The sequence below is a fragment of the Crocuta crocuta genome, unplaced genomic scaffold (assembly GCF_008692635.1).
Source record: "Crocuta crocuta isolate KB4526 unplaced genomic scaffold, BGI_CrCroc_1.0 scaffold93, whole genome shotgun sequence".
Taxonomy (NCBI): Eukaryota; Metazoa; Chordata; class Mammalia; order Carnivora; family Hyaenidae; genus Crocuta; species Crocuta crocuta.
The window spans coordinates 8,320,709-8,344,329 of record NW_027529641.1 but is presented as its reverse complement, the minus strand read 5'-3'; the positions used below and the strand labels follow the sequence as shown (position 1 = coordinate 8,344,329).

The following is a 23,621-nucleotide window of genomic DNA, read 5'->3' as shown; positions in this document are numbered from 1 at the left end:
GAGCAATGGCTTGCCCCATATTAAGGCTCGCCACAGAGCAATGGCCACCAGGACAGGGTGCTGTTGGCAGAGGGATGGACACACAGATTAATGGAGCAGGATAAGAGGGTCCAGAAATAGACCTGTGCCATTATGCCCAGCTGAGTTTTGACAAATGTGCAAAAGCAATAAATGATCTGGGACAGCTGGATATGCATAGGCCCGAAAATGACATTGACCTCAACCTCAGCCCATACAGAAATTACCCAGTGGGAGGCATCTTTTCTAACGTGAATCCTGCTTGGCGTGCCGTCCTATGAGCTCTGTCAGTACTTTCTATATATTCCTGCCCACTTCTAGGCCTGACCCCTCTGCCAGGAGTCAGTGTTCGGAGCAGCCCCAAGCTTCTCAGTCAAGCCTAGTTAACTATCTAGAGCCTGGGGAGTGAGGAAGGCCCACCCTGGATGAATTCCTGACTTCTCTGTCCATCTCTACCTGCCCTGGGCTCTGGGAACCACCAGGCTGCTTGGCCTTTCCAACCATGCTTTCCTGCAGAAGTTGTGTTTTCAGGAGTGATGGGGCTGGAATGGGGAAGGGGGAGCCCCCTCAGCGCAGGTCTAGAATGCACTGGCCTGTGTACAGGCCAAACTGTGCCCTGAAGGAGTCTCTTGGAAGGTCACAGGACACCACCTCTTAGACACAGCTTTTAATGGCTGCTTGGAGCCATCAAGGGAAAGACAAGGTCACTTCCAAATCCCATAACTGCAGAGACCAGGCCTAGTACAACCCAGAAAGATGTCCTCACAGAAGGCTAGCCCCTTCTTGTTTCTTGGATGTTAACTAAGAGTTGGGATCAAGGGCAGACAGCCCGGGACTATAATGGGGGTCCTTTCTGGGACCCTTAGTTCTTTCACAAGTTAGCTGACTTCTGTCTCTGAACAAACCTCCCCCCATGAGCCCACCTAGGGGATCTGAAGAAGATGGAAACACCCAGCCCCCACCCATGTGCTCCCTCTTCTACTCAGGCTTGACTGGTTTCCTGACACCTCAACTACCTCCGTGCCTCTGGCTTTGCCTTGTGGCTCCCTCCCCCACCACACGTGAGATTGGACTTTCCACATTTTTCCTTCAATGACCTCTAGGACACAACTGCTAGTGTCCCTTCTCCAACCCGTCACTCAAAGCCAGGGGCCACACAGGGGCCCAGGGCTGGCCCCCTCCTGAGCCCAGTGGATATGAGCCTGGTAGTTTTTGGTCCAGGAAGGGTCCATCCCAGATGGAGTCAAGAACTTCTTCAAACTCCTATCCCTTAAGTGGAGTAGAAAGGTGCTGGAGTAGATGGGAGTAAATCCCACCAGAGAAAGCATGAGGTCCCCCAGGTATACTGACTTACTACTGCTGCTGGTAAGAAAGGAACGGTGGATAAGTTATATGGTACTAAACATCAGAGGCTGTAGCAAATTCCAACCCTTTAAAGAGTAAGAAATGGAGGGAGGGCAGTCTTAGGAAGGAGGAGAGAAGGAAGTAGGAGGCGGGAAGGAAATATGCTTTGAGAAATAGAAACTTCTTATTTCAAATGCTCAAAAGGATAAGATTACCTTGTGTGCTGAAGCCAGCAGTGGCATCTGGGTCCCCAGGGCTGGACTCGGTCGCCGGCTGATCTACACTCGTAAGCTACAGCAAGAAACAAGTCATCAGGTGGGTCATCTGTCATCTGGAGGGCACAGCACAACAGACTCCAGAAATTAAGACTCCAGAAATCAAGGCTATCTTCAGAATTAATCTTCTAGAAAGAAGTACTAAGTGACATGTAGTTACATTTCTACCATTCTCTCCTAATTTATGGGGTCAGGCTGTGAGGATGCCAAGGCCAGAGGGTCACTGCCAAAACCAAAGCCTGGTTTCTTTTTCTGAAATCAGAGTGCTGATCAGTCCCCAAGAGCCCACCAGGGCCAGGGGCCAGCCACCTTCAGCCCACTCACCTTCCACTTCCAGGGAGCACTCTTTGGGTCCGACAGAAGTCACTGCAGGAGGCAGGAGAGCCCCTGACCTCACTTCTATCTCTTTCCTCCCAACCACTCTCCTCCTTGCTTCCACACCCAGGAAGAATAAAGCCACGGGGGGACAGTCAAGAGACCTGTAATGCTTTGGGTCAGCACAGCTTGGACACAGGGTGGGCATTTAATAAACAGTCTTGGCCTTGGTAACCTCCCAGATGCCCCCATAGTGTGCATTTGCTCCACTTCCTTCTGCCTTCTGCAGATGGAATCAAAAGGTTGTTCCCAAGGCTTCCCTCCCTGCCTGAGCTTGAGCTCAGGGTCCAGGTCCACTCAGGCCATGTGCTGGGTGAACGCGGGCCCCGTGGCCCTGGGCACTGTCCCGTCCTGGTGCACTGAGTGGCTGTGAAGCCAGCATCATGTTTGGAAGTCATCATGCTCTTGCAGATTTCTTCTCGAATGGATCATTCTGCCCAGACAGCACATCGGGAAGATGAGCAGCGGAAGACCAGGCTTCCTTGGCTGGGTGGGGATGGGGCACATCTGCTCTCTTGCCCTGTCTTCACCTGCCCATCTTCTGCTCGCACACTCGGTTCCCACTATGACCACATCTGTTTCACTGCTGTTTTAGGGCACAATGGTCCCACACAGGCCACGTGTCTGAGTGTCACGAACGCTGCATACATGTGCCTCTGTGCTGTCTCAAAAAACGATTTCTGAATCCTTGTGTTATTTCAGAATTGCTTCGGGGACTTGCTTGCAAATAATGAGCTCGGGGGGAGGCCCGGGAAGTTCAGGTGGGCACCCGTGGATTGGTCCCATTCCAGTTCAGGTAATAACGTCTCTGCCTCCCTTGTTGGTCTCCTGCTACTTCAATCAGACAGCTGATCATCTTCGTCTCTTTCAACCAGGCTGCAGGCCTCTCACCAACACAAAGCAGGTGACCCGTGCCCCTGGTGGGAGGGGGAACCTGGGACACGGTTTGGGGGGCAAGGACCCCACTTGTGCCAAAGACCCAGAGCTGCCCAAATGTTCCCTTTGTTCCCATATATCTATAACGCCGCACGCTCTATTTTCCTTCCTTAGCTCGAGATCCTGTTCGACCAGGGAGGGAATTGGGGGAGGGAGACTCACATGGCCACCAACACTCACCTTCATTTTCACTGAAATTGCTCTGTGCCTACGACCGATGTCAGAAATCCCTGTGAGAGTATTCTGCGAGATCATACAAAAAGGAACAACACCCTCAAGGTGTGTTTCCTTCCATACTCTTCCTGATCCTTATTTTTTTTTTTTAATTTTGCAGGGATGGGTGGCAACTTGGAAAGGCCTGATGCCTGAAGAAAAGCTTCTGGTAATAAAGAAATATAAATAAAACAAGAGGAATAAAATGCGCCATAGGACAAGGTCAGGAGGAAATTGGATTCCTTTCATATTTTGTAGAAGTATCACCGGCTTCCCCCTGGCTCCCGGTCAAATCTGGTTTTGAGAGGAGACAGCTCCTGGCAGTGTATGTATCACTTCTTGTAAGTGGGGTGTCTAAGGTTTAATTTTAATTTGGCCTCCCCTGATGGCCAAGGCTACCTTGCCACACGAAAGCTGTGCAGAAAATAGCTGTGAGGTTTACATGGCGTTTTCAATTAGATATAAACACAGCGGAAAAGGGTGGAGAAGAAATATATTTGTGGTATAGAATTTAAGTCGAAATTCCAGTTTAGCAATAAAGGCTTATAACACAGCTCTTACAGGAGAGGGTCACTGAAAGGGGAGGCTGTGTGTACGGCTTCGCATGGGACCCTCGGAGACTGCATTTATTTATTCCCAGACACACTATATTGACCAGTTGTGATTAAAAAGTCAGTTGGCATTTACACACATAAACCGAATCTCATCTCCCTTTCTTTTGGGAAGCTCTATGGCTAAGACACCCAGCGTGAAAATCCTGCCCTACTTCTGGGGGCAAATTTCCCACTCCTGGGTGGGTCAACCAGCTAGTATCAGGATGACAAAAAGCTGTTCTTTGGAGGTGACTGTCTGTAATCACAGAAAGTGTGAACGAAGATTTTAGCCTAGTGTCCCAAAGCAATCTTTGAAGCTACTTTGCTTACAGATTTTTAAATGCAAAGGTGATTTCATTTGAAACTATAAATACTGACTTTTAGGACTTGTGGTTGGCTATGCTTCTCCTGAGTCCATTGCCTTATGATTTCTGGTCTTGTGTCTCAAGCTTCACTCCTGCCTGCCAGACTGCCACCAAATTCAGATTCCCAAGGTGCCGCTGGACCATGTCAACTCTAAATGTCAAACTCATCCAAGGCACTGCTATAGTTTGACATCCGGAATCATGAAATCTTTACCCAAATGATGTCAGTGAACCTCCTTCATTACCTTAAGCTCCCCAACCAGGTCCCACACTGTATGGTTATGTATCCTATGGAATACAGCACAGTTTTCCACGGTCCTTGGAAATGTAAGCTTGTCATCCACAGGAATACCACACTGGCAAATTCTCAGTAACTTTCTAGCTATAGAAAGAAATGCACTCCTTCCAACCTCACCCTCGAGTTACAGTCTTAAACCATGGGAAAGAGAAGGACATTGCAAACGAAGTCAGAATAGAACGTGCCTGTGGCTGATCCAGGAGAGTGAATGGGTCAGAATGAATGTGCTCAGTCAAGGGAGCTTTCTCTTCCCACATTAAAAAGCTCTCCCAAAGGAGCGGCCTCCTGCCCCCTGTCCAGAGCCCACACAATGTATGCTTTGCTCCTCTGTCAGTCTGTCTTCTTCTCTTTATCCAAACGAGTACTGATGGACAATTTACATGCCGTGTTTGTCCATAAGGGAAAGTAATTAACCTCCGCCTTGCCCTGTGACAAAGGAGCGTGCTGTAAAGGGGGGCATCTCCTTGGTGTCCTCAGGTAGAGGGACTGCCCCAGGGGAGGGAGGCAGCTGGCTGGTGCAGCCCTCCTTCTGTGGACGGGAATGAGTTTCATTGACTTCTAGACTCCCAGAGGTGTCTGTGGAATTGAAAAGTGCTGCCAGACCACGGGGTCAAAGAGAATGGGCCCAGCAAGGCGCAGGCTTCCCCTCGAGGGGAGGATTGCAGTGGCCCCGTAATCACCAGATGCTGCCCCCCTCCCCGAAGAGCCAGCCCAGAGAAAGGCCACACAGACGCGCACTTCTTGCACACATGATGTTTGTGTAGGCACTTGTAAGCTCGCGGTTTCTGAGCCAATGCAATAGGAGACAGGCCTTCCTTTGTCCTTAAGGATTTTTTTTCACCAAAATTATGTGAAAGAAATATCCATTGAGAGAATTCTCAATAGTTTTGGAGAACGCTGTCATATTAGACCCAGTATTAGCCTCCCCCATACAGACAGTTCCCAATTAGGATGGTTCGACTTAGGATGTTTTGGCTTTACAATGGTACAGAAGCGATACGTGTTCAGTTAGAAAGAAATTGTACTTTGAATTTTGACTTTTGATTTTTTTCCCCCAGGCTAGCAATATGTAGTATGGTCATCTCTCATGATGTTGGGCAGAGGCGGGGGCCACAGTTCCCAGGCAGCCACTCGATCACCAGGTTAGACAATTGACACCCTCACAAAACCATTCTGTTCTTTGTTTTCAGTACCGTGTTTCATAAATTACACCATAGTCAACAATATATTATAATATAGGCTTTATGGGGCACTTGGGTGGCTCAGTTGATAAAGCATCCAACTCTTGGTTTTGGCTCAGGTCATGATCTCACAATTCATGGGTTCAAGCCCCACGTCGGGCTCTGTGCTGACAGTGTGGATTCTCTGTTTGGGATTTTCTCTCTCTCCTGCCCCTCTCTCTGCCCCTCCCATGTGCTCCATGCTAGCAGGTCAGAACCTGCTTGGGATTCTCTCTCTCCCTTTCTCTCTGCCCCTTCCTGCTCGCTCTCTCTCTCTCAAAATAAACATTTACAAAAATATAGGCTTTGTGTTAGATGGTTTTGCCCAATTGCAGGCTAATGGAAGTGTTCTGAGCACACTTAAGGTGGGCTGGGCTAAACTATCATGTTCATAGGTTAAGGTATTAAGGATGTTTTCCAAGTACATGGGTTTCTTGGATTGCAAGACTTACCCCTCTGTAAGTCAAGGAAGATCTGTATTCTATGCTTCAGAAAAAAAAGTAAAACAGTGACAAAACACTCCTCAATATCCTTCTGGTGTGCAAGTATGGCTTGCATCAAATGTCACACCCAAATGCAGAGGCCACATTCCACCATCCAGGGTCACTGACAGACCTGGAGGTGGGCATTCCCCATTCTCATTACGAGGAGTATTGTTGGTAGGTGGGTGTTCCTGGTCATCAGGATTGAGAAGCAAAGGGCTCTGAGAAGTCCTCTGCTCTCGACAGCGTAGTGTACACAGAATCACTCACCATCCATGGCATTATCTCTTCTAGAAATGGACTAACCGCTCACAGATGGGAGGACAAAGATACAGGCTGAAGTTTGCCCCCAGCATGGAGCTGAAATTCGGTGATGGCAACTAGCAGCAGATTGGGGGCGGGTAGAGTTCCTCCTCCCCAAGGCAGCCGTGGAGAATCACACACCCCTGTGCGCTTGCTGGGGTTTCTATGTCCATCTACTGCTCTGCCTGGTGCCCCTGCTGGTTATAGGGCAGAGCAGGCCATCTGATGCTGCGTCAGCCTCCTCCTTCTGCCTTCTAGGGACTTCCCTCCCCGACCCCAGCTCAAGTGCTCCCACCGTCTGGGCCCTTCCATGTCTCCTTGGTAACATCCTCATGCCCTATGCCCACATCCCCTAACTACCTCCTCCTATCTTCTCTCCTCTTTGCTAAGCATCTCACAAGAGTGATCTACTGCTTAGCGTGTCCCTAGGGGAACACAGCAGCAGGAGCTAGAACTTAGGTAGGAATACAGATTCGTTTTTTTTTTTCCTAAGTTTATTTATTTTGAGAGAAGGAGAGAGTGAGAACAGAGAAGGAGCAGAGAGAGAAGGAGACAGAGAATCCCAACCAGGCTCTATGCCATCAGCACATAGCCCGATGTAGGGCTCGAACTCACAGCCCTGACATCATGACCTGAGCCTAAATGAAGAGTTGGACGCTTAACTGACTGAGTCACAGAGGCACTCCTGGAATGCACATTCTTAGCAGGACCCCCTTCCCCAGCTACTGACTCAAAACTCTGAGGTGGACTCAGCCATCTCTATTTGATTGACAAGCCTGGGATGCCCACTGGAGTCCAAAGAGCACAGGACCACACCCCTGCCACACCTGCCCATCCCTGCCTCTAGCCAATGCTGGCACTGCCCCATTGCCTCACTACAGCTGCTCCTGCACCAGCAACCTCTGGACGGCGAGCCAGCAGGGAACTAGGGTCAGCCCTACACAGCCTCTGGGCAGCACTTGGCCCATCTCTCCCTTCCTGAACCACTGTGTCTGTGAGTCCAGGCCCTCCAGGAGCCCCTGTGTGCTCTGTCTGCTCTGTGGCCTGTCCTGAGGGAGCCTCTTTCTCTAGCACCGCAAAGTACCGTCATTCCGTGGAGCTCTCCCACCTCCCCCTGGCTTCCCTGACTTCGGTGACCACGTCTGTGGCTAACTCTAATCTCTCCAAGGCCCCAAGCTATAGACCATCCTGTGGACACCTGCTTAGATGTCCTGGTGGCCCCCGAATCCAACCAGCCTCCCTGAGGTCACCCACCACCCATGTTGCACTCGTTTCGGACTCATCCCGAGTGGCTTTCTGTTTTGAGAATGTGCACGCTGCACAGTCCCTCCTTGTGAGCCTGGCCACCTGCTGTCCCACTCAGCCTGAGCCCTCAGCTCACAGAGGCTCCCCGGGCCCCCCAAATATGGATCGGACGCCCCTGCCCAGTACCCTCCAGCAGTGCACGGGGCTCCCCTCAGAGTACTTATGACTCACTTCACAGGACACAGTTGTCACTGATAACATTGATTTGAATTCTTTTTATCAAGAGGAAAAGAAATCATTTCAGAAAGGTAGAATTCTCCACTCAGCTTTTTAAAACATTCAAGAGGGTTTCAATCATTGTAAGTTTAGAAATGAGATTTCAGCCATGCTTTGCCTCTTCGCCAAAGAACCCCTCTGACCTCAGGCACTTCCCACACATTTGTTTCTGTGGACAGAAAAAAGGCCACGAGTCCTTGGCCGAGTCCCCGTCTGCTGTCTGCAGCCTGATGAGCTGGGCCAGGACATTTCAGGGCAAGAGTAGACAGAGGTGGGAGGCTCAGAGGCTCAGGTGGTCAGCACTGTCACCTCTGCAAGCGTGAGCTGGGGGCCTGAGCAGTCCTGCCCAAGTGACCCTCAAGGAGAATCCTTCTTGCAACAACTGTGTGGCCAAGGTCCCGCTGGGCACAGAGGTAGGCATGTGTTCCCTTCCCCTGTCCCACAACGAGCCAGCCTGCAGAATGTGGTCTCTCTGCAGGTATGATTCTCTCCAGAGTCTTGTGGAGGCTGAGTCTGAACATTTGTTGGTGCAAACCTCTTCTCCACCGCAAGGGTCCCTGAGGGCCAGAAGCTCCCCAGGGGGTGGCCCCGAAGAGGCCAGCCACGGCCTCCTGGCCTTCTCACCACCGGGGCTCCAGATCTCACAGGGGCAGTGAGGACCTCAGAAGGGCTGGGCCAGGTCTGAGCCTGGCACCACTTCCCGGCAGGTGGCTTGGGATGCCGGGTGAGAAACCCAAGGTGCGTGTACCTGGATGGACTCAGGACTGTGTCTCGGTGCCCTCTGGTCGCTCCCGGTCATGGTTCTGCCCATTCTCATCTACCCCGGGCTCGGGCCCCAGGACAGGCTGCGGCCCCCATTCTTGGCAGGATTTCCCAGCCCCCCGCACATGCTCCTTCTCTGCTGGACTGCTGTGCTCCCCATGTGCACCCCAACCTTGCGGCCTCCCCGCAGCCCGTCCTGCACGCGGGCGCTGCGTGCCCTGAGTGTTCACATCTCTCCGTGCTGGCTAGGGGCCTTGGCTGTGCAGGAGCGACATGTGTGATGATAACCGTGATGAGGTGGCCACTGTGAAAAGGGCCACTGGCTTTTGCTGAGTCAGAGCCCATTCTGTGTCAGGTGCTATGCTTGGCCCACTACAAACATCCTGTTTCATCACATGTGCTTGGTACTGTTATGATCCCCATTTTACAGGTGAGGAAACTGAGGCTCCCCCAACACACCCCCAACAGGGGTGTGCCTGTTGTGGGTCAGGCACCGGGAGGTCGTGGGAGCACCTGGCTCGCCCAGCTCAGGGAAAGCCTGCTACACCTACCTTGCGGCTCTGGCACCTCCCTGGTCTGTGGCTGCCGCGCCTCACACAGGACCAGTGATCCAGCACCACTTCCTCACCTCCCCAGGAGACAGCGACAGAGGGATGCAGCTGGCACAGGACCGAGTCCCCTGGGTCCTCGGTTCATGGCCTGGGCTCCGTCCCTGGGGGGCTCTGCTCATGCGTTTGAACCTGTAGCAGCTCCTTCTGCACTGTGTCCCCAGACACACTAGCCAGTGTTAAGCTCACATGCATCTGAGAGGAGCCAAGGGGGAAAAGCACAAATATTGGGGTGGCATCCGCAGGCCTGGGGTGGGGTCTCCGCAGGTTCCACTCTCTGAGGCTGCTGCCTCCTCTCCACAAGCCTTGATAAGACCACGGTTTGCTCTAAGGCTTAGAGAGAAATACAAATGCGAGAAGCAGGGACACCCGGGTGGCTCAGCCAGTTGAGCATCTGACTTCGGCTTGCCGTTCATGAGTTCAAGCCCCATATCGAGCCCACGTTCCAGAGCCTGCCTCAGATCCTCTGTCCCCCTCTCTCTGCCCCTCCTGACTTGTGCCCTCTCCAAAATAAAACAATAGAAAACCAAATGCAAGGAGTAGGGCTTGGGAACAGGGAACTGGCTTGTCTGGGGCCTGGGCCTCACCTGGCTGGCAGCGGTCGGGCCCACCACGGCCTCGTAGGGCGGGGGGAGCTCGGCGGGGTACAGCAGGCCAGGGCTGTTGATGGCAACATCATACAAAGTGCTGAACGGAGAGGGAGCAAAGTCCAAGTGGAGGCCCCTGAAAAGGCAGAACCATTGTACCATCACTCCTGGGGGAAGAGCCTGGGCAGGTGACGTTCCTCTCGAGGCAATCAGAACGTCACCTGTCAAGGTTTCCCCTGGTTGAATACTCATTGTGATTGTGAAATAAAAGTCTAATTTGCTAGGCAGTTTTAACTTTTGTGTGTGTCTTTTTGTTTTTTCTGGAAAGATAGCGACATTTTCAATAAACTCTATGGCCCTGTCCATTAAAATGAAAATAATCATAGAGCTGATTAAATCTTTAATTACATTTTACATGTTATGCTAATGGCCACTACTCAATAGCGGTTTTGCGTTTCAGGAGAACATAATAGAGCCGCTCACGTCGGGCTAGGCTCTCTTTTGTTGCCTGACGGCGATAACAGTCGACATGTTCTATCTCTAAGCCAGGGTCCGATCTCTTTCACTGTTCGTGCTCTGCTCTCTAATCAAACATGCTTTCGTACGTTTGCTCTCCTTGGCTCAACCGCCCCACTGCAAATGAGCGTGGCTCTTGCCAGTTCCACCTCCCAGATCGTCTCCCATCTTCCTGGTGTCAATACCAGTCACCACCACCAGCTCCGGAAAGACCCACCTGTGGGCCTCGGCTGTGGGAGTACAGGTGTACTCTGGAGGGTAATAGGGCGGAGGGGGAAGGGGAGGGATGAACTCGTCGAAGTCCAGGGTCTGGTGGAGAACGGTGCCATGGGGGGTCACGCAGGCAGGGCTGGCGGAATGGGCCCTTTGTGGAAGGAACTGGAAAACAGAGAGATCCAGAGTTATTTGGGACATCTTGTGTGGCTTGTGTCTAATTAAGCTAATTACACATAAGCTTTAATGATCCGTTTGGAACTTATGTAATTTAAACCTTCGGGCTGTGATGGCGAAACACACACTTTAAAATGATGGCTCCGTGAGGAACACCTCGCCTCCAAAGCTTCATTAGACTTTGTTTCTCACACTGCTATGCAGAACGCCTCTGTTCTAAGGAAAAATACAGTCTGGGAAGTCTTTTTTTTTTTTTTTTTAATGTTTACTTATTTTTGAGAGAGAGAGAGAGAGAGAGAAGGGGAGGAGTAGAAAGAGAAGGAGACACAGAATACAAAGCAGTCTCTAGGCTCTGAGCTGTGGCACACAGCCCAATGTGGGGCTGGAACCCAGAACCTCGAGATCATAACCTCAGCTGAAGTCAGACGCTCAATCAACTGAGCCACCCAGGTGCCCCAAGGGAAGTCTTTTTTTCTTTTTCTTTTCTTTTTTAAATACATTTATTTATTTATTTTAAGACAGTGGAAGAGAGAGATCCCAATCAGGCTCCGTGCTATCAGTGCAGAGCCTGACGTGGGGCTCACACCCACAAACCGTGAGATCACGGCCTGAGCTAAAATTAAGAGTCAGATGCTTAACCAACTGAGCTACCTAGGTGCCCCCAGTCTAGGAAGTCTTTAATTCTATACTCACCACTAAATCTTCCTCTTCAGATTATACTATTCAAAGCCTGTGGTCAAAAAGGGTATCTAAGGTCCATGATTTAAGACAGTACTTCCTGATGTGCATTCATGAGAAAACACCAAACTCTCAAGATGTTCCTCTTCACCCCCTCCCAAATTCCTACAACGAAATAAATTTGGGAAATGCCACATATTGTACTCCCTTCTTGGAGATCTATAATGTGCATTAGTGTGTTAAAGGCCCTGAGAAGGTCTGCACCACCACCTCCTTTTTTAAAGTTTATTTATTTATTCTGAGATAGATGAGACAGTGCAAGTAGGGAGAGAGGCAGAGAAAGAGGGAGAGAAAGAATCCCAAGCACATTCTGCACCATCAGCACAGAGCCCAGACATGTGGCTCAAACTCACGAAACTGTGAGCTCATGACCTGAGATGAAACCAAGAGTTGGATGCTTCAGTGACTGAGCCACCCAGGCGTTCCCAAATCCGGTTGTTTAACCCACTAGTGGAACATGTCTCAAATACTTCATTATGGGTCCCTTTGGACACATAGTATCTATGACTGTTTTTGTAGTCCTAGGGAATTCATAAATATTGTAAAACACTGCTCTGAGGGAAAAGATTCCTTTATGAGCTCTAGAACAGTCTGTGGGGCAACCTTAAAATGAAGATGCTGCTTGAGCAAACTTGAGGTAAAATATTATAAGCAAAAAGAACCCTGCCTCTGCCTAGCTTTCTATTTCTTCCCATAGGAAGCACTGGCCAGTAACTTCCCACCCTTGGGTCACTGCTCCCAAGAGGTGACCTGTGGCATGGAGATGCCTGAGCCATTGCTCCAGTCCCAATCAACACCTCACTGTGAGTGCCTGCAGGGCCAGGAAGACTCTGTGCTACGTGAATGCTAGGCTCTGGGACTTCCCACTACATGGGGGGTGAGGGACAGGTGAGACAGTCAACTGTACACGGCCAAGCAAGGACAGTTCCACTAGTCAATGTGGAGCAGTGTGGAGACCTAGAGTCAACAAAGGGTTAATGAAGATGACATTCGAATGAGTCTGCAGATTGGTAGGATTTTAACAGGTGGGCCTGCAAGAAGTAACAGGTGAGCTAGTGAAAGATGTGTTTAAGAAAAGCACATTTATATAAGGCTCTAGAAATTACTTCTGGAGGCACCGGGGAGCCAGTGATGGTGCTAGAGCTAGGGAGCAGTGCTGTTAAAGCTGTGTGGTAGGAAATGCCTGGCAGCAGTGAGTAGGGTGGTCTGGACTTGATGAAAGGCTGGGATGGTAGGACATTTTTGCCCCAAGTATGGGTGCGGTCACAATTCTGAATATGGTCAAACTCCATGAAACTAGTACGGTCTAGACTAAGAGAGAAAGAATCGTGACCATGTCCACACATGCAACACAACAGACTGAAATTGCCTCATGTGGGTTTTCTTAACACACAGAGGCGCGTTCCTTGCCTTTCCAGCAGGTCTGAGCCGTGGCTTTGTTTAGTTGTCTGAAACAGAGGTGAGTCAACGGCTATGAGGGGTCGAATGTGTGTCTGTCGTCCTCTACCTTGGAAAGCTGTCAGCCCCGATGCTTATAGCACAAAGCTGAGCAGTTAGGCCAAATGTCCCTGAGGTCTAATAGAGACATATTTTGAATTAGCCTCTATCAGAAATTAGAAAAATCAGTAACACACTGAAGCAGGAAATGCAAAAGCCAAAACGCTTTCCTGCTGGAGGTACGATCCCACCAGGAATGAAGACAAGGACCATTTTCAATGAGAGAGGTGAGGTGCTCCAGAAGGTCCTATTAGGAGGTTTAAATGCGTAGACGCTGTCAGACACCAGAGGCTTTTTAAAGGTTAAACGCCAGGTTTAATCACTTCTGCTCTAAACTCCACATCGCCTTTCTAGGAGTGTGTTGGCTCCACCTTTATGGAAGCAACTCAGACTAAGCCAGTTGCAAACTGAGTTCTTCTCTAGGTTCCTCAGCCGCCCCAGGGGGAGGCTGCAAGTGACACTCGACAATTCCCTCCCGCCCCCATCACTATCTGTTTAATGAGGCAGGGGCTCCTCTGGACTCTGCTCTGAAATGCTGGGGCTAGACCTCTGCAAACCACATTTCCCAGCTCCCTTGCCAGCTGGCTTCCTGTTTGGCTTTGCCAACAGGGGGTGCTAGAAGGGGGGGGTTTGTTCCTTCCCCACTCCTAACTTTGTGTTCCTCTAGCCCCAAGGAGTGGTAGCTGCCTCCATGGTTGCTCCTCGCTGTGTAACCTCAGTATATTCTTTGCTCCTGCGAACCTTCCACGTGTGGGTGACCAGCTCCCTATATTGACTGTGTTGAAATCCCATAGGTGAGATCTGAGTCTTCACCCTGGCTGGAGTCTGGTGTTGTGGGTACAGTAGGTACTCAATAAACAAGAGCTCGGTAGATGAAACTCCTCACTGTGAGGCATCCGTGCAGCCTCTACTGTACATCTGCTCCACATAGGAACATCTAACGTGTCTTTCTGCTCCAGTCTATCTCCTCTTTTTTTTTTTAATGTTTACTTATTTTTGAGCGAGAGACAGAGCACGAGGAGGGAGGGACAGAGAAAGAGGGAGACAGAGATCCCAAGCAGGCTCAAAGCTGTCAGCACAGAGCCCGATGTGGGGGCTCAAACTCACAAACTGAGATCATGACGTGAGCCGAAATCAAGAGTCTGGTGCTTAATTGACTGAGCCACTCATGCACCCCAGTTTTCCTCCTCTTGAATTCAGTCTCCATTCTGCTAGCAGAGCTACTATTTAAAAAAAAATTTTTTTTAATGTTATATTAATTTCTGAGTGAGAGAGAGACAGCGTCAGCAGGGGAGGGTCTGAGGGAGAGGGAGACCCAGACTCTGAAACAGCCTCCACCCTCTGAGCTGGCTGTCAGCACAGAGCCCGACGCGGGGCTCGAACCCACGAACCGCGAGATCATGACCTGAGCCGAAGTCGAATGCTTAACCGACTGAGCCACCCAGGCGCCCCTAGCAGAGCTAATTTTAAACCAATCCGACAGTCATTCTTGTTGAAAACTCTTTGATGAGACCTCTGCTTCCTGCATCCTATCTAGTTCCAGTTTCCTTACTTACTAACCAACCAGTGCCAAAATCTCTTCCTTCCCTCCTTGAACCAACCCCAAATACCAAACAGTCTGTACCCTCTTCCTAGATCCCCACCTCCCTCCCACTTGGCAACCTCCTACTCATCCTTCAGGACCCGGTAGGAATGCCCCTTGGCCAGCCCACCCCCCGCCACGCTGCAGGCTCCTCACGTCAGCACGCCAGGCATAAAGTCTGAGCCTGCACCTGGGTATGGTGGGTGGCAAATCAGCTCTGAATCGCCACTTCTTTCCCAGATGGTCCTACTTGCCCTGGGCCATCTGTAACTGCCTTGTTTGTTCCACGAGGTGACAAAGGCATGTGGCAAGCAGGGGGGTGCCAGTACTTGGCTGAGGGGTTCACGCACCTGATGGGAGCGTCATTATTGCCCAGCCCTTGGCATCCACAAAAGAAGAGTGTGCATTTTAGACCCTGCTGGAAGGAAGCCCCTTCTCATACGTCCGCTCTGGAGAGGGAATCCCAACTTAAGTGCGTGCTGCCCTTGCAGGCGCTCTGAGACCAGCGGGGAGGGCTGGGCTTCCCGAGGCCCCCCTTAGTGGAGACCCTAACATTTAGCTCACAGTCTGGGGTCTGAGATGGGGTGTGAAGAAGTCAGCAGGCCTCGGGTGACCCAGCTTGACCACTGAGGGTCCACAAGACTATAAGCACATTACTGACCCCTTTGAGTTTCGATCCCCTTCCCTGACCCCACCTGGCCTGACAGGGTCATACTGGGAAACACCATTTCTAGGTCACAGACCCAGATGGCAGTGTTGTGTGGCTTCAACAAAGGACCATATCACAAATATTAGCTCTCCAGTCCCTATGCCTCCATCTCCAGCCATGGGAGGAGGTGGAGTAAGGAGTGTACAGGCCTGCAGGGGTCTGGAGACAAGGGGCTGGAATTTCCAGGAACTCCTCTGAGTTCTGAGCAGCCGTGTCTCCTCCAGGCCCCAGGACAAGCCTGCCAGCCTCCTTTTACACCCTCCCCAGCCTCCTGACCAGCAGCTGCCTCTCTGGTTCACTGGGAAACAAAGCATACTCTACCAGCTTCCCCACCACACTCTGGCTCCTGAATGGGTCACACGCACTTTTGAGATTTCCTACAGGGACTAAGAAATGCAGGGGAACAGGCCTCTTCCTCTACCCTTCCTGAGACTTGGTAGAAATACCCTAGTATGACTACAGTAAGAAGTTTTCTTCATCCACCTCTCCTTGCCAACCTCACCTGATGAGCTGAGCTTTCCCTCCACGCTCCAGACCCTGGAGCAACGCCTGCCTGAGGCACCTTGCTGCTCTCCACTCCTGTCATCACAGCAGGTGCATCTCGAGTGTCCCCGCCCACCCAGGGCACAGGGGCGCATTCCCGAACAGCCGCAGGGCAGTTTCAGTTACTATTGTCATTCCTAACAAAACATGAACACAGGCAGGAAAACTCGCTCGTTCTATGAGAACCAGGTTGAACGCTCTGGAAAGACTTGACGCAAGAGAGCGGCTAAGCAGAAAGCGCTGCCAAGCTGGGTCCTGGCAAAGGTAGCTGTAAGGGAGTGCAGAGGAGTCAGAAAACATCCAGGGAAGTCCATGCAGCTCTCTGCCTGGCTCACGCCCATTTCAAGGAACGGAATCTGGAAATTACAGATGGTGAGATTTCCATGAAGTTTATACAAGAAATGTAACTTGGGGGGCACCTGGGCAGCTCAGCTGGTTGAGTGTCAGACTTCAGCTCAGGTCATGATCTTCGTGAGTTTGAGCCCCGCATCAGGCTCGCTGCTGTCAGCCTGTCAATGCAGAGCCTGCTTTGGATCCTCTGTCCTCATTTCTCTGCCCCTTCCCTGCTTGTGCTTTCTCAAAAATAAATTAAGAAAAAAAAAAAGAAATGCAACTTGGTACACCAATGTGTAGACCCATAATCGAACAGAAGATCTTGGCCCCCAATCAAAAACCCTGATGGGTAAATGCTCATCTGCATATTTAAAGTGAAAATAAAGTGTTTGTAGCTTTTATGTATCACTTTTAGGATTATCTGCTATGACTAGATTTTAAGATTAATCAGGCACCCTTGGGTCCTAGTCTGATATACATTAAGTAGCACCTATTCCCTAAAGATGTTTCTGGTAAACCCAGACCTCAAGGAAGGCCATTGTGGGTCCAAGGAGGGCCAACTTCCTGGACAGGCAGTGGGTGAGCCAGAGAGGTGAAGATACTGGTGAACTTGAGAGATTCTGGGGCTTCCAGGAGGTGGTGTTCCAACCGTCTCTGGCCGTGACACCCCTTGCTCTCTCCATGGGCAATGATGCCCTGTCTGCACTTTCTGGAGGTGTTCTGCTTTACAGGACACGTGACTAGTGTTGAGAACATAAACGACAATAATAAAATACGAAGTTCACAGGCAAGTACCTAATGGAGATGCACGTAATAGCAGATGATGTCCTTTGGGCTAAACTGGCTGCCAATAAAGTATGTGGGGAGGAAAAGAGCTGAATGGGAAAATAGGAAAATGAGATTATGCTCAAGAAATAAAACTAAAAATGTGAGATTAGAGACACTTTGGAGGTAAAAGCTTTCTCCACGAAACCATATCTATAAACTGAATTTTACACTCAGATCGCCTTTTGCCACTATTTCCAAAAATATTAGAGTACTTCAGCATTCTAAATTCTGACACCAGGCATAAAGCTTTGCATCTCATGTATACATGCATTCATTATATGAGTTCCCCAAATGGTTATTTATCCCCAAATGCTGATCCCCAGAAATAAGAAATAAGTTCCTTCCACGCCAGGCTAAGGCCCTTGCTGTGAGTCTCTGTCTGGAGTGCCCTGTGGTCTTTATTGTAGAAACTACACCTATGAGAATGAGTTTGTTTTGCATTTCTGTGCTTTTGGAGCAGAGCTGGAGCTTAAAGATACTTGTGAAACAATGTGTGTGCAGACACGTCCTAGATTTTTAAAAATCTGTATCTCAACTTCTTATAATCATCTCACCTACACCAAAATTGAGAGCAATATATCCGGGGACCCTTCACTGAATCGTTCCAAAGCATTCAGTTCTTTTCTATAAAAGAAGCAATTCTCTTTGTCGCACTCATATTTCACCGGCTTATATAGTACTAAAATATGCACCTCCAATCCAAATGCCACTGACATAGACTGCTTTGGAGACAGATACAACTGTCCCCTGGAAACCTTGTAACCCGACTACAGGGAGCAGAGATGGCACATGAGTGAACCACAGAGGCTGCTGGTGAACAAATGTGCTGTGGGGAGCAGGCAGTGCGTCTTATGGGAGGGATGGAGAGCCATGGCTACCCAGCCAGTGGGGTCAGCACAGGTGGGCTAAGGGAGCTATGACTGTATGTGCTTACTATAGCACCATCTGCACAGGCACAAACAAAACCAAAATCAAAAATAAGAAAGGGGTGCCATGGGGCACCTGGGTGGCTCAGCTGGTTAAGTGAACAACTTCGGCTCAGGTCATGATCTCGCGGTTTGTGAGTTTGAGCCTTGCATTGGGCTCTGTGCTGACAGCTCAGAGCCTGGAGCCTGCTTAGGATCTGTGTCTTCCTCTCTCTCTGCCCCTCTCCTGCTCACACTCTGTCTCTGTCTCTGTTTCTCAAAAATAAGCAAACATTAAAAAAAATTTTTTTTTTAAAAAGAGAGGGGCACCTGGATGGCTTAGTTGGTTAAGCCTCTGACTTCGGCTTAGGTCATGATCTCATGGTTCATGAGTTCCAGCCCCACTTTGGGTGAGCAGGAGCCTTGCTTCAGGTGAGGATGAACCCTGCTTCTCTCTCCCTCTCTCTCTCTGTTCCTCTCTCTCCCTGCCCCTTGCTCACTTGTGCCATCTCTCAAAAAAAAAAAAAAAAAAGATAAGAAAGAACTCAAGCATTCTCATAGATGGCCAACTGACTGACGTTACATCCATATTATGGCTCACTGTGCACACAAACACATTTCTGTGTAGATTAACCTGGAGGGATGTCCGTGAGAGCTTCAGGCTATTAAAACCACGCTGCAGAGTGATAATGAATGGCGTGATCCCATTTGGTTAAAAGGAAGAAATAATGGAAGGAAGGAGAAGGATGAAGGGAAGAAGGGAAGGAGAAACAAGGAAAATAGACTAGTCATATATGTTAATATAAACACTAGGAAATCAGTAAAGAAATGGAAGGATTCACTGCAAAGTTTCTTCAGGAGAATGAGATGGGAGAAGGTAGATTATTAACTATGCTTTTATCTATCTCTATATTTTACTTGTTTCAGTGATTATACATTACTTCTTTAATTAAATAGTCTAATGAAATGAAGGAAGAAAATTAAAGTCAATTACAATGGAGTATAGCTGGAGAAAAAGGAGAAGACTCTTCTAAAAAATTAAAAAGAGCTTGAGGCATCCTCATGAATAACTTGGTACCAGCTTCCATCCTATAGGGCATACCCATGAGCCTCTGGGCTTTCCACTTCTTCTTTTTCAAGGGTGCAGCCTGTGTGGCCAGCTTTGCCCAGGCTCTGACCCATGTGGTCAAAGCCCACCTCCTCCATATGACCACCAGGGTTTTTCAAAGCTCACATACATGCATTATATGATTTCTTTCTCACTGGCGCCAGGGAGGACAACAGAGTATTAACAGCCTTACATACAGCAGAGGAAACTGGGACAAACAGGCAGTGATATGCCCAAAGTCATGCACTGGTTCCACAAGGCACCATGGTCATATACCACCTGTTCTCCTTGAGCTTATCTGGTCCCATAGCCCATGGTCACAAAGGGAAAGGACTTGCCTGGAGGAATTTAACCGATTTCTGCTTAAGCCAGGGGTTAGAATCAAACTTCATTCAGCCATGAAACAACCAGAGATTGTGAAGGTGGCTGTCATAGTTGCAAAAACACCTTATTTCCCTGCGGTGTTTTACAGTTGGCAAAGTACATCAGGACCATGGCATTCACAGTGGTGGCTCAGTAACAAACAATATTCTGCCCACATTTATGAGTCGAATAGGTCATGTTTCTTGAATGTTCATCAGGTATGTCATTTGGTCCATTTCAGAGGTGAGGAAAGTGAGGCTCAGGTGGGTTCAGTGACACATCTAGAGTCCCCTGCTTCATATGCAGAAGAGATGGGACTCCAACCCAGACATGGCTGTCGCCAGGCCCAGGACTCCAGGCACACCCAGGTTCCCCATGGCGGAACGAGGGAATGACCCTGCTCTTAATGATGCAGTTGTATACGCTATCATAGCTTCTGTAGGCCTGATGCTTATTTAGTCTGTGGGTTTCATTATAACACTTCAAACCAGGGAAAGCAAACGTTTACATTTATAGCCCTTTGGTTCTGTTAGTTTGGTCAAATTGGTGTGATATTTACAGATCAATAGTAAAATCTGCAGAGGTGAGTAGAACCCCATGGTACTTAACCTTTCCTTTACACAACATGCTGGAGAAAATCACCAACATGAGGCCTCAGTGAGCAGGGCCAAAAGTTCATTGCTGCTGAATAACTGCTTAATTAGATACCTTTTGGAAAACTGCCACTTCTCAGAAAGGTCAGCCTCGGCTGTGACAGCTGCGTAGATATACACTGGGACAAAGAGGCGGATGTTGCATATGATTAAAACCAATGAATTTTTAACATCTTGGTAATGATGCTCTCTGGCCCTGTATCTTGATGAACTGATGTATTGCCATGGGGCGGATAAGAAAGAGCAAATAAAACAGCCTACTACAAGAATAATGTGCTTCTCCTTTTGTGAGAGACATAAAACACTGAAGGGGAGGTAGACAGATCTTGAAGAAGCAAAAAGAGAGACAGAGAGACTGAGACAGACAGACAGACAGACAGACAGACACACACACACACACACACACACACACACACACACACACAGATGATTCCTACCTTAGCACTAGAAAACAATGTCTTCCCATTAGTTCTCTTTATGGTACTGACTTTAGTGGTAACACAGCAAATAGTGGGCTGTGTTTCATTCATGCTGAATAATAAAGAGCCTTCATTACTTATTAAACATGTACTTATAAACGTGTATTAATAAGTGCATGACCCTTGCTCCCATTCTTATTCCTCTCCCTGGGGAGCAGCAGTTATTCGACTGTAAGACCCTGGCCAGGGGGGTCAAATGATGGCCAGCCAGTGACCTGCCGCTAGATTATGAACTCAGGGTTAATTAGCAAGTCTAAAAAGCACAGATGAGCAGTTTTTCAATTTGAAAAGAACTCATCTTCCAAAAACCTTCCTTTATTAAAAGAGAATATTAAAGCTTGAAGAAGGCACCTTGCTCTGGAGGTGCTGGACCCAGAGGCTATCTAGGGCTATAGGCTTGTCACTAAAATTACTCAGGGGACACACTAGGGGCCATCTAGAGGGGCATGGGGGTGGCCAGACTCTATTAACATGCAGCTCCATCAATGTCTAAAATAAATACATTACTGGTACCAAATGTACAGGTTCTCTGTCTTCCAGAGGGAAACATGAGGAGGGCTCCAGGCACCATGGACTCACAGGGTCTATCATCCTTGGGGCTTCTGGTTGGAAGCTAGAAGTGTCCACTGTATGTTGGTTTCAAACTGGCTAGGAGAAGGGGGTCAGGCTTACCATTCTGAGTGTGCTTGGGAAGGAAGGGGGTCACTCACCATCTGCAGGACGTCAGAAGACACCATCTGCATGCAGCACATGGCCGTGGCTAATGCACACACGATGGTGGAGAGGACGTTGAGGGCACACACACTGAAGAGGAGATCCTGTGAGAGCGAAAAATGCAGAAGAAAGTCAGTCTCATTCTGACAACCCAGATGACAGATCCTTAGCATTTCCATCAAGGTCCAGAATGAGTGTGGCCAATTGCTATCCATTTCACAGAGGTTTCATTTTGTAGCTTTCTGTTTATTTCATAATCAAAACTGGCCTTTAATAAGAGACACATCTGTTTATTCTTCTACAATGCTGATCAAATTATTCTTAAATACTAAATGATCTATTTCATAATTTTGATCATGATTAGGTAGTCACTGTCTAAGAAAATCTTGGAATCACCAACATTTAAGTGGGTGGGCAATCTTTATCAACTATAAAATGTAATTCAAAATTTTGAAGTGTTTAATAAAATGCCAAGCTTTATTTATTTATTTATTTTTAACGTTTATTCATTTTTGAGAGACACAGCACAAATGGGGGAGGGGCAGAGAGACAGGGAGACACAGAATCTGAAGCAGGTTCCAGACTCTGAGCTGTCAGCACAGAGCCCAATGTGGGGCTCGAACTCACGAACTGTGAGATCACACGCTGAGCTGAAGTCAGATGCTTAACCGACGAAGCCACCCAGGTGCCCCTAAAATGCCAAGTTTTTAAATTAAACTTTTTAACTTGAGGTAATGGTAGATTCACATGCAGGTGTAAGAAAAATACAGAGAAGTCCTGCATACCCTTTATCAGTTTCCCCCATGGTAGCATCTTGCAAAACTGTAGGGGAATATCACAGCAAGGACTGACATTGATGCAATCAAGAAGAACATTTCCATCATCACAAAGATCCTCAGCCCACAATGCCCTTTCATAGACCAATATATCTCTAACCCCCTGCTCCAGCTCAACATCTCTTTCCCAACTCTTGTCAACAATTAATCTAGTCTCCATTTTTGTAATGTTATCTTTTCAAGAACCATACACAAGTGGAATCATATAGCATGTAACCTTATTCTTTTTCACTCCGTGTAATTCCCTCAAGATTCATCCATACTGTTGCATGTATCAGTAATTCATTCCTTTTCACTGTTGAGCAGTATTCCTTTGTTTGGATGTACCACAATCTGCTTAATCAGGCACCAGATGAGAAATATCTGGGTTGTTTTCAGTTTGTTGGGTTATACAAATAAAGCTGCCATTAATATTTGTGTACAGGTCTTTGTGTGACCATAAGTTTTTACTTCTCTTGGAGAAATGCCCAAGAGTACAGTTGCTGGGTCACACGGTAACTGAATGTTTAGTTTTATGAGAAACTGCCAAACTGTTTTCCAGAGTGGCTGAACCATTTTACGTTCCTACCAGCAATGTAGGAATGATCCAACTTCTCTGCTTCCTTGCCCACGCCCACATTTGGTATCACTATTTTTATTTTAGCCATTCGGATAGGTGTGTAGTAATATATCAATATGGTTTTAATTTGCATTTCCTTGATGGCCAATGCTGCTGAACATCTTTATGTGTGCTCATTTTTTTTAAGTTTATTTATTGAGAGAGAGAGAGAGAGAGACAGTGAGTGAGTGAGTGAGTGAGTGAGTGAGTGAGTGAGCAAATGAGCTGGGGAGGGGCAGTAAGAGAGGTAGAAAGAGAATCCCAAGCAGGCTCTGAACTGTCAGCACAGTACCCCATGTAGGGCACAAACCCATGAACCGTGAGATCATGACCTGAGCTAAATGAAAACAAGAGTCAGAGGCTTAACCGACTGAGCCACCCAGGCACTCTATGTGTGCTCATTGGACATCTATGTCCTCTTTGGTAAAGTGTCTGTTCATATCTTTTGCCAATTTCCCAACTGAATTTTATGCATTTTTATTGAGTTTTGAAAGTTCTTTTTGCATTTTAGATCCGGGTCTTTTGTCAGATATGTGGTTTGCAAATATTTTTTCTCAGTTCATAGCTTGTCTAAGTTTTCACAGAACACAAGTTTGATGAGTTTCATGTTCTTAAGATCCAGCTTACCAATTTTTACTTTTATAAATCATGCTTTTTGTGTCAAGTCTAAAGAACTTCTTGTTTAATCCAAGATTGTAAAGATTTCTGGGTTTTCTATTCTGTTCCATTGATCTTGTGTCTGCTTTTGTGCCAGTACCATAATGTCTTGATGACTATAGGTTTGTAATATAGCTTGAAGTCTGGAATTATGATGTCTCCAGGTTTGCTTTGCTTTGCCAAGATTGCTTTGGCTATTCATGGTCTTTTGTCCTTCAATGCAAATTTTAGGATTAGCTTTTCTAGCTCTGTGAAAAATGCTGGTGGCATTT

At 48.3% G+C, this 23,621-nt stretch overlaps 1 protein-coding gene across 1 annotated transcript in view; it reads right to left on the bottom strand.

Moving 5' to 3' along the window:
- Positions 1 to 23,621, bottom strand: part of ENTREP2 (endosomal transmembrane epsin interactor 2) — a 448,581-nt gene that overhangs the window by 10,380 nt on the left and 414,580 nt on the right. Inside the window, exons 5-8 of the mRNA XM_077762351.1 lie at positions 21,255 to 21,362; positions 10,634 to 10,794; positions 9,901 to 10,036; positions 1,578 to 1,653 (exon numbers count right to left, since the gene is read on the bottom strand). Of these exons, the coding sequence (XP_077618477.1) occupies positions 1,578 to 1,653; positions 9,901 to 10,036; positions 10,634 to 10,794; positions 21,255 to 21,362 (481 nt within the window). The remainder of the gene's footprint in view (positions 1 to 1,577; positions 1,654 to 9,900; positions 10,037 to 10,633; positions 10,795 to 21,254; positions 21,363 to 23,621) is intronic.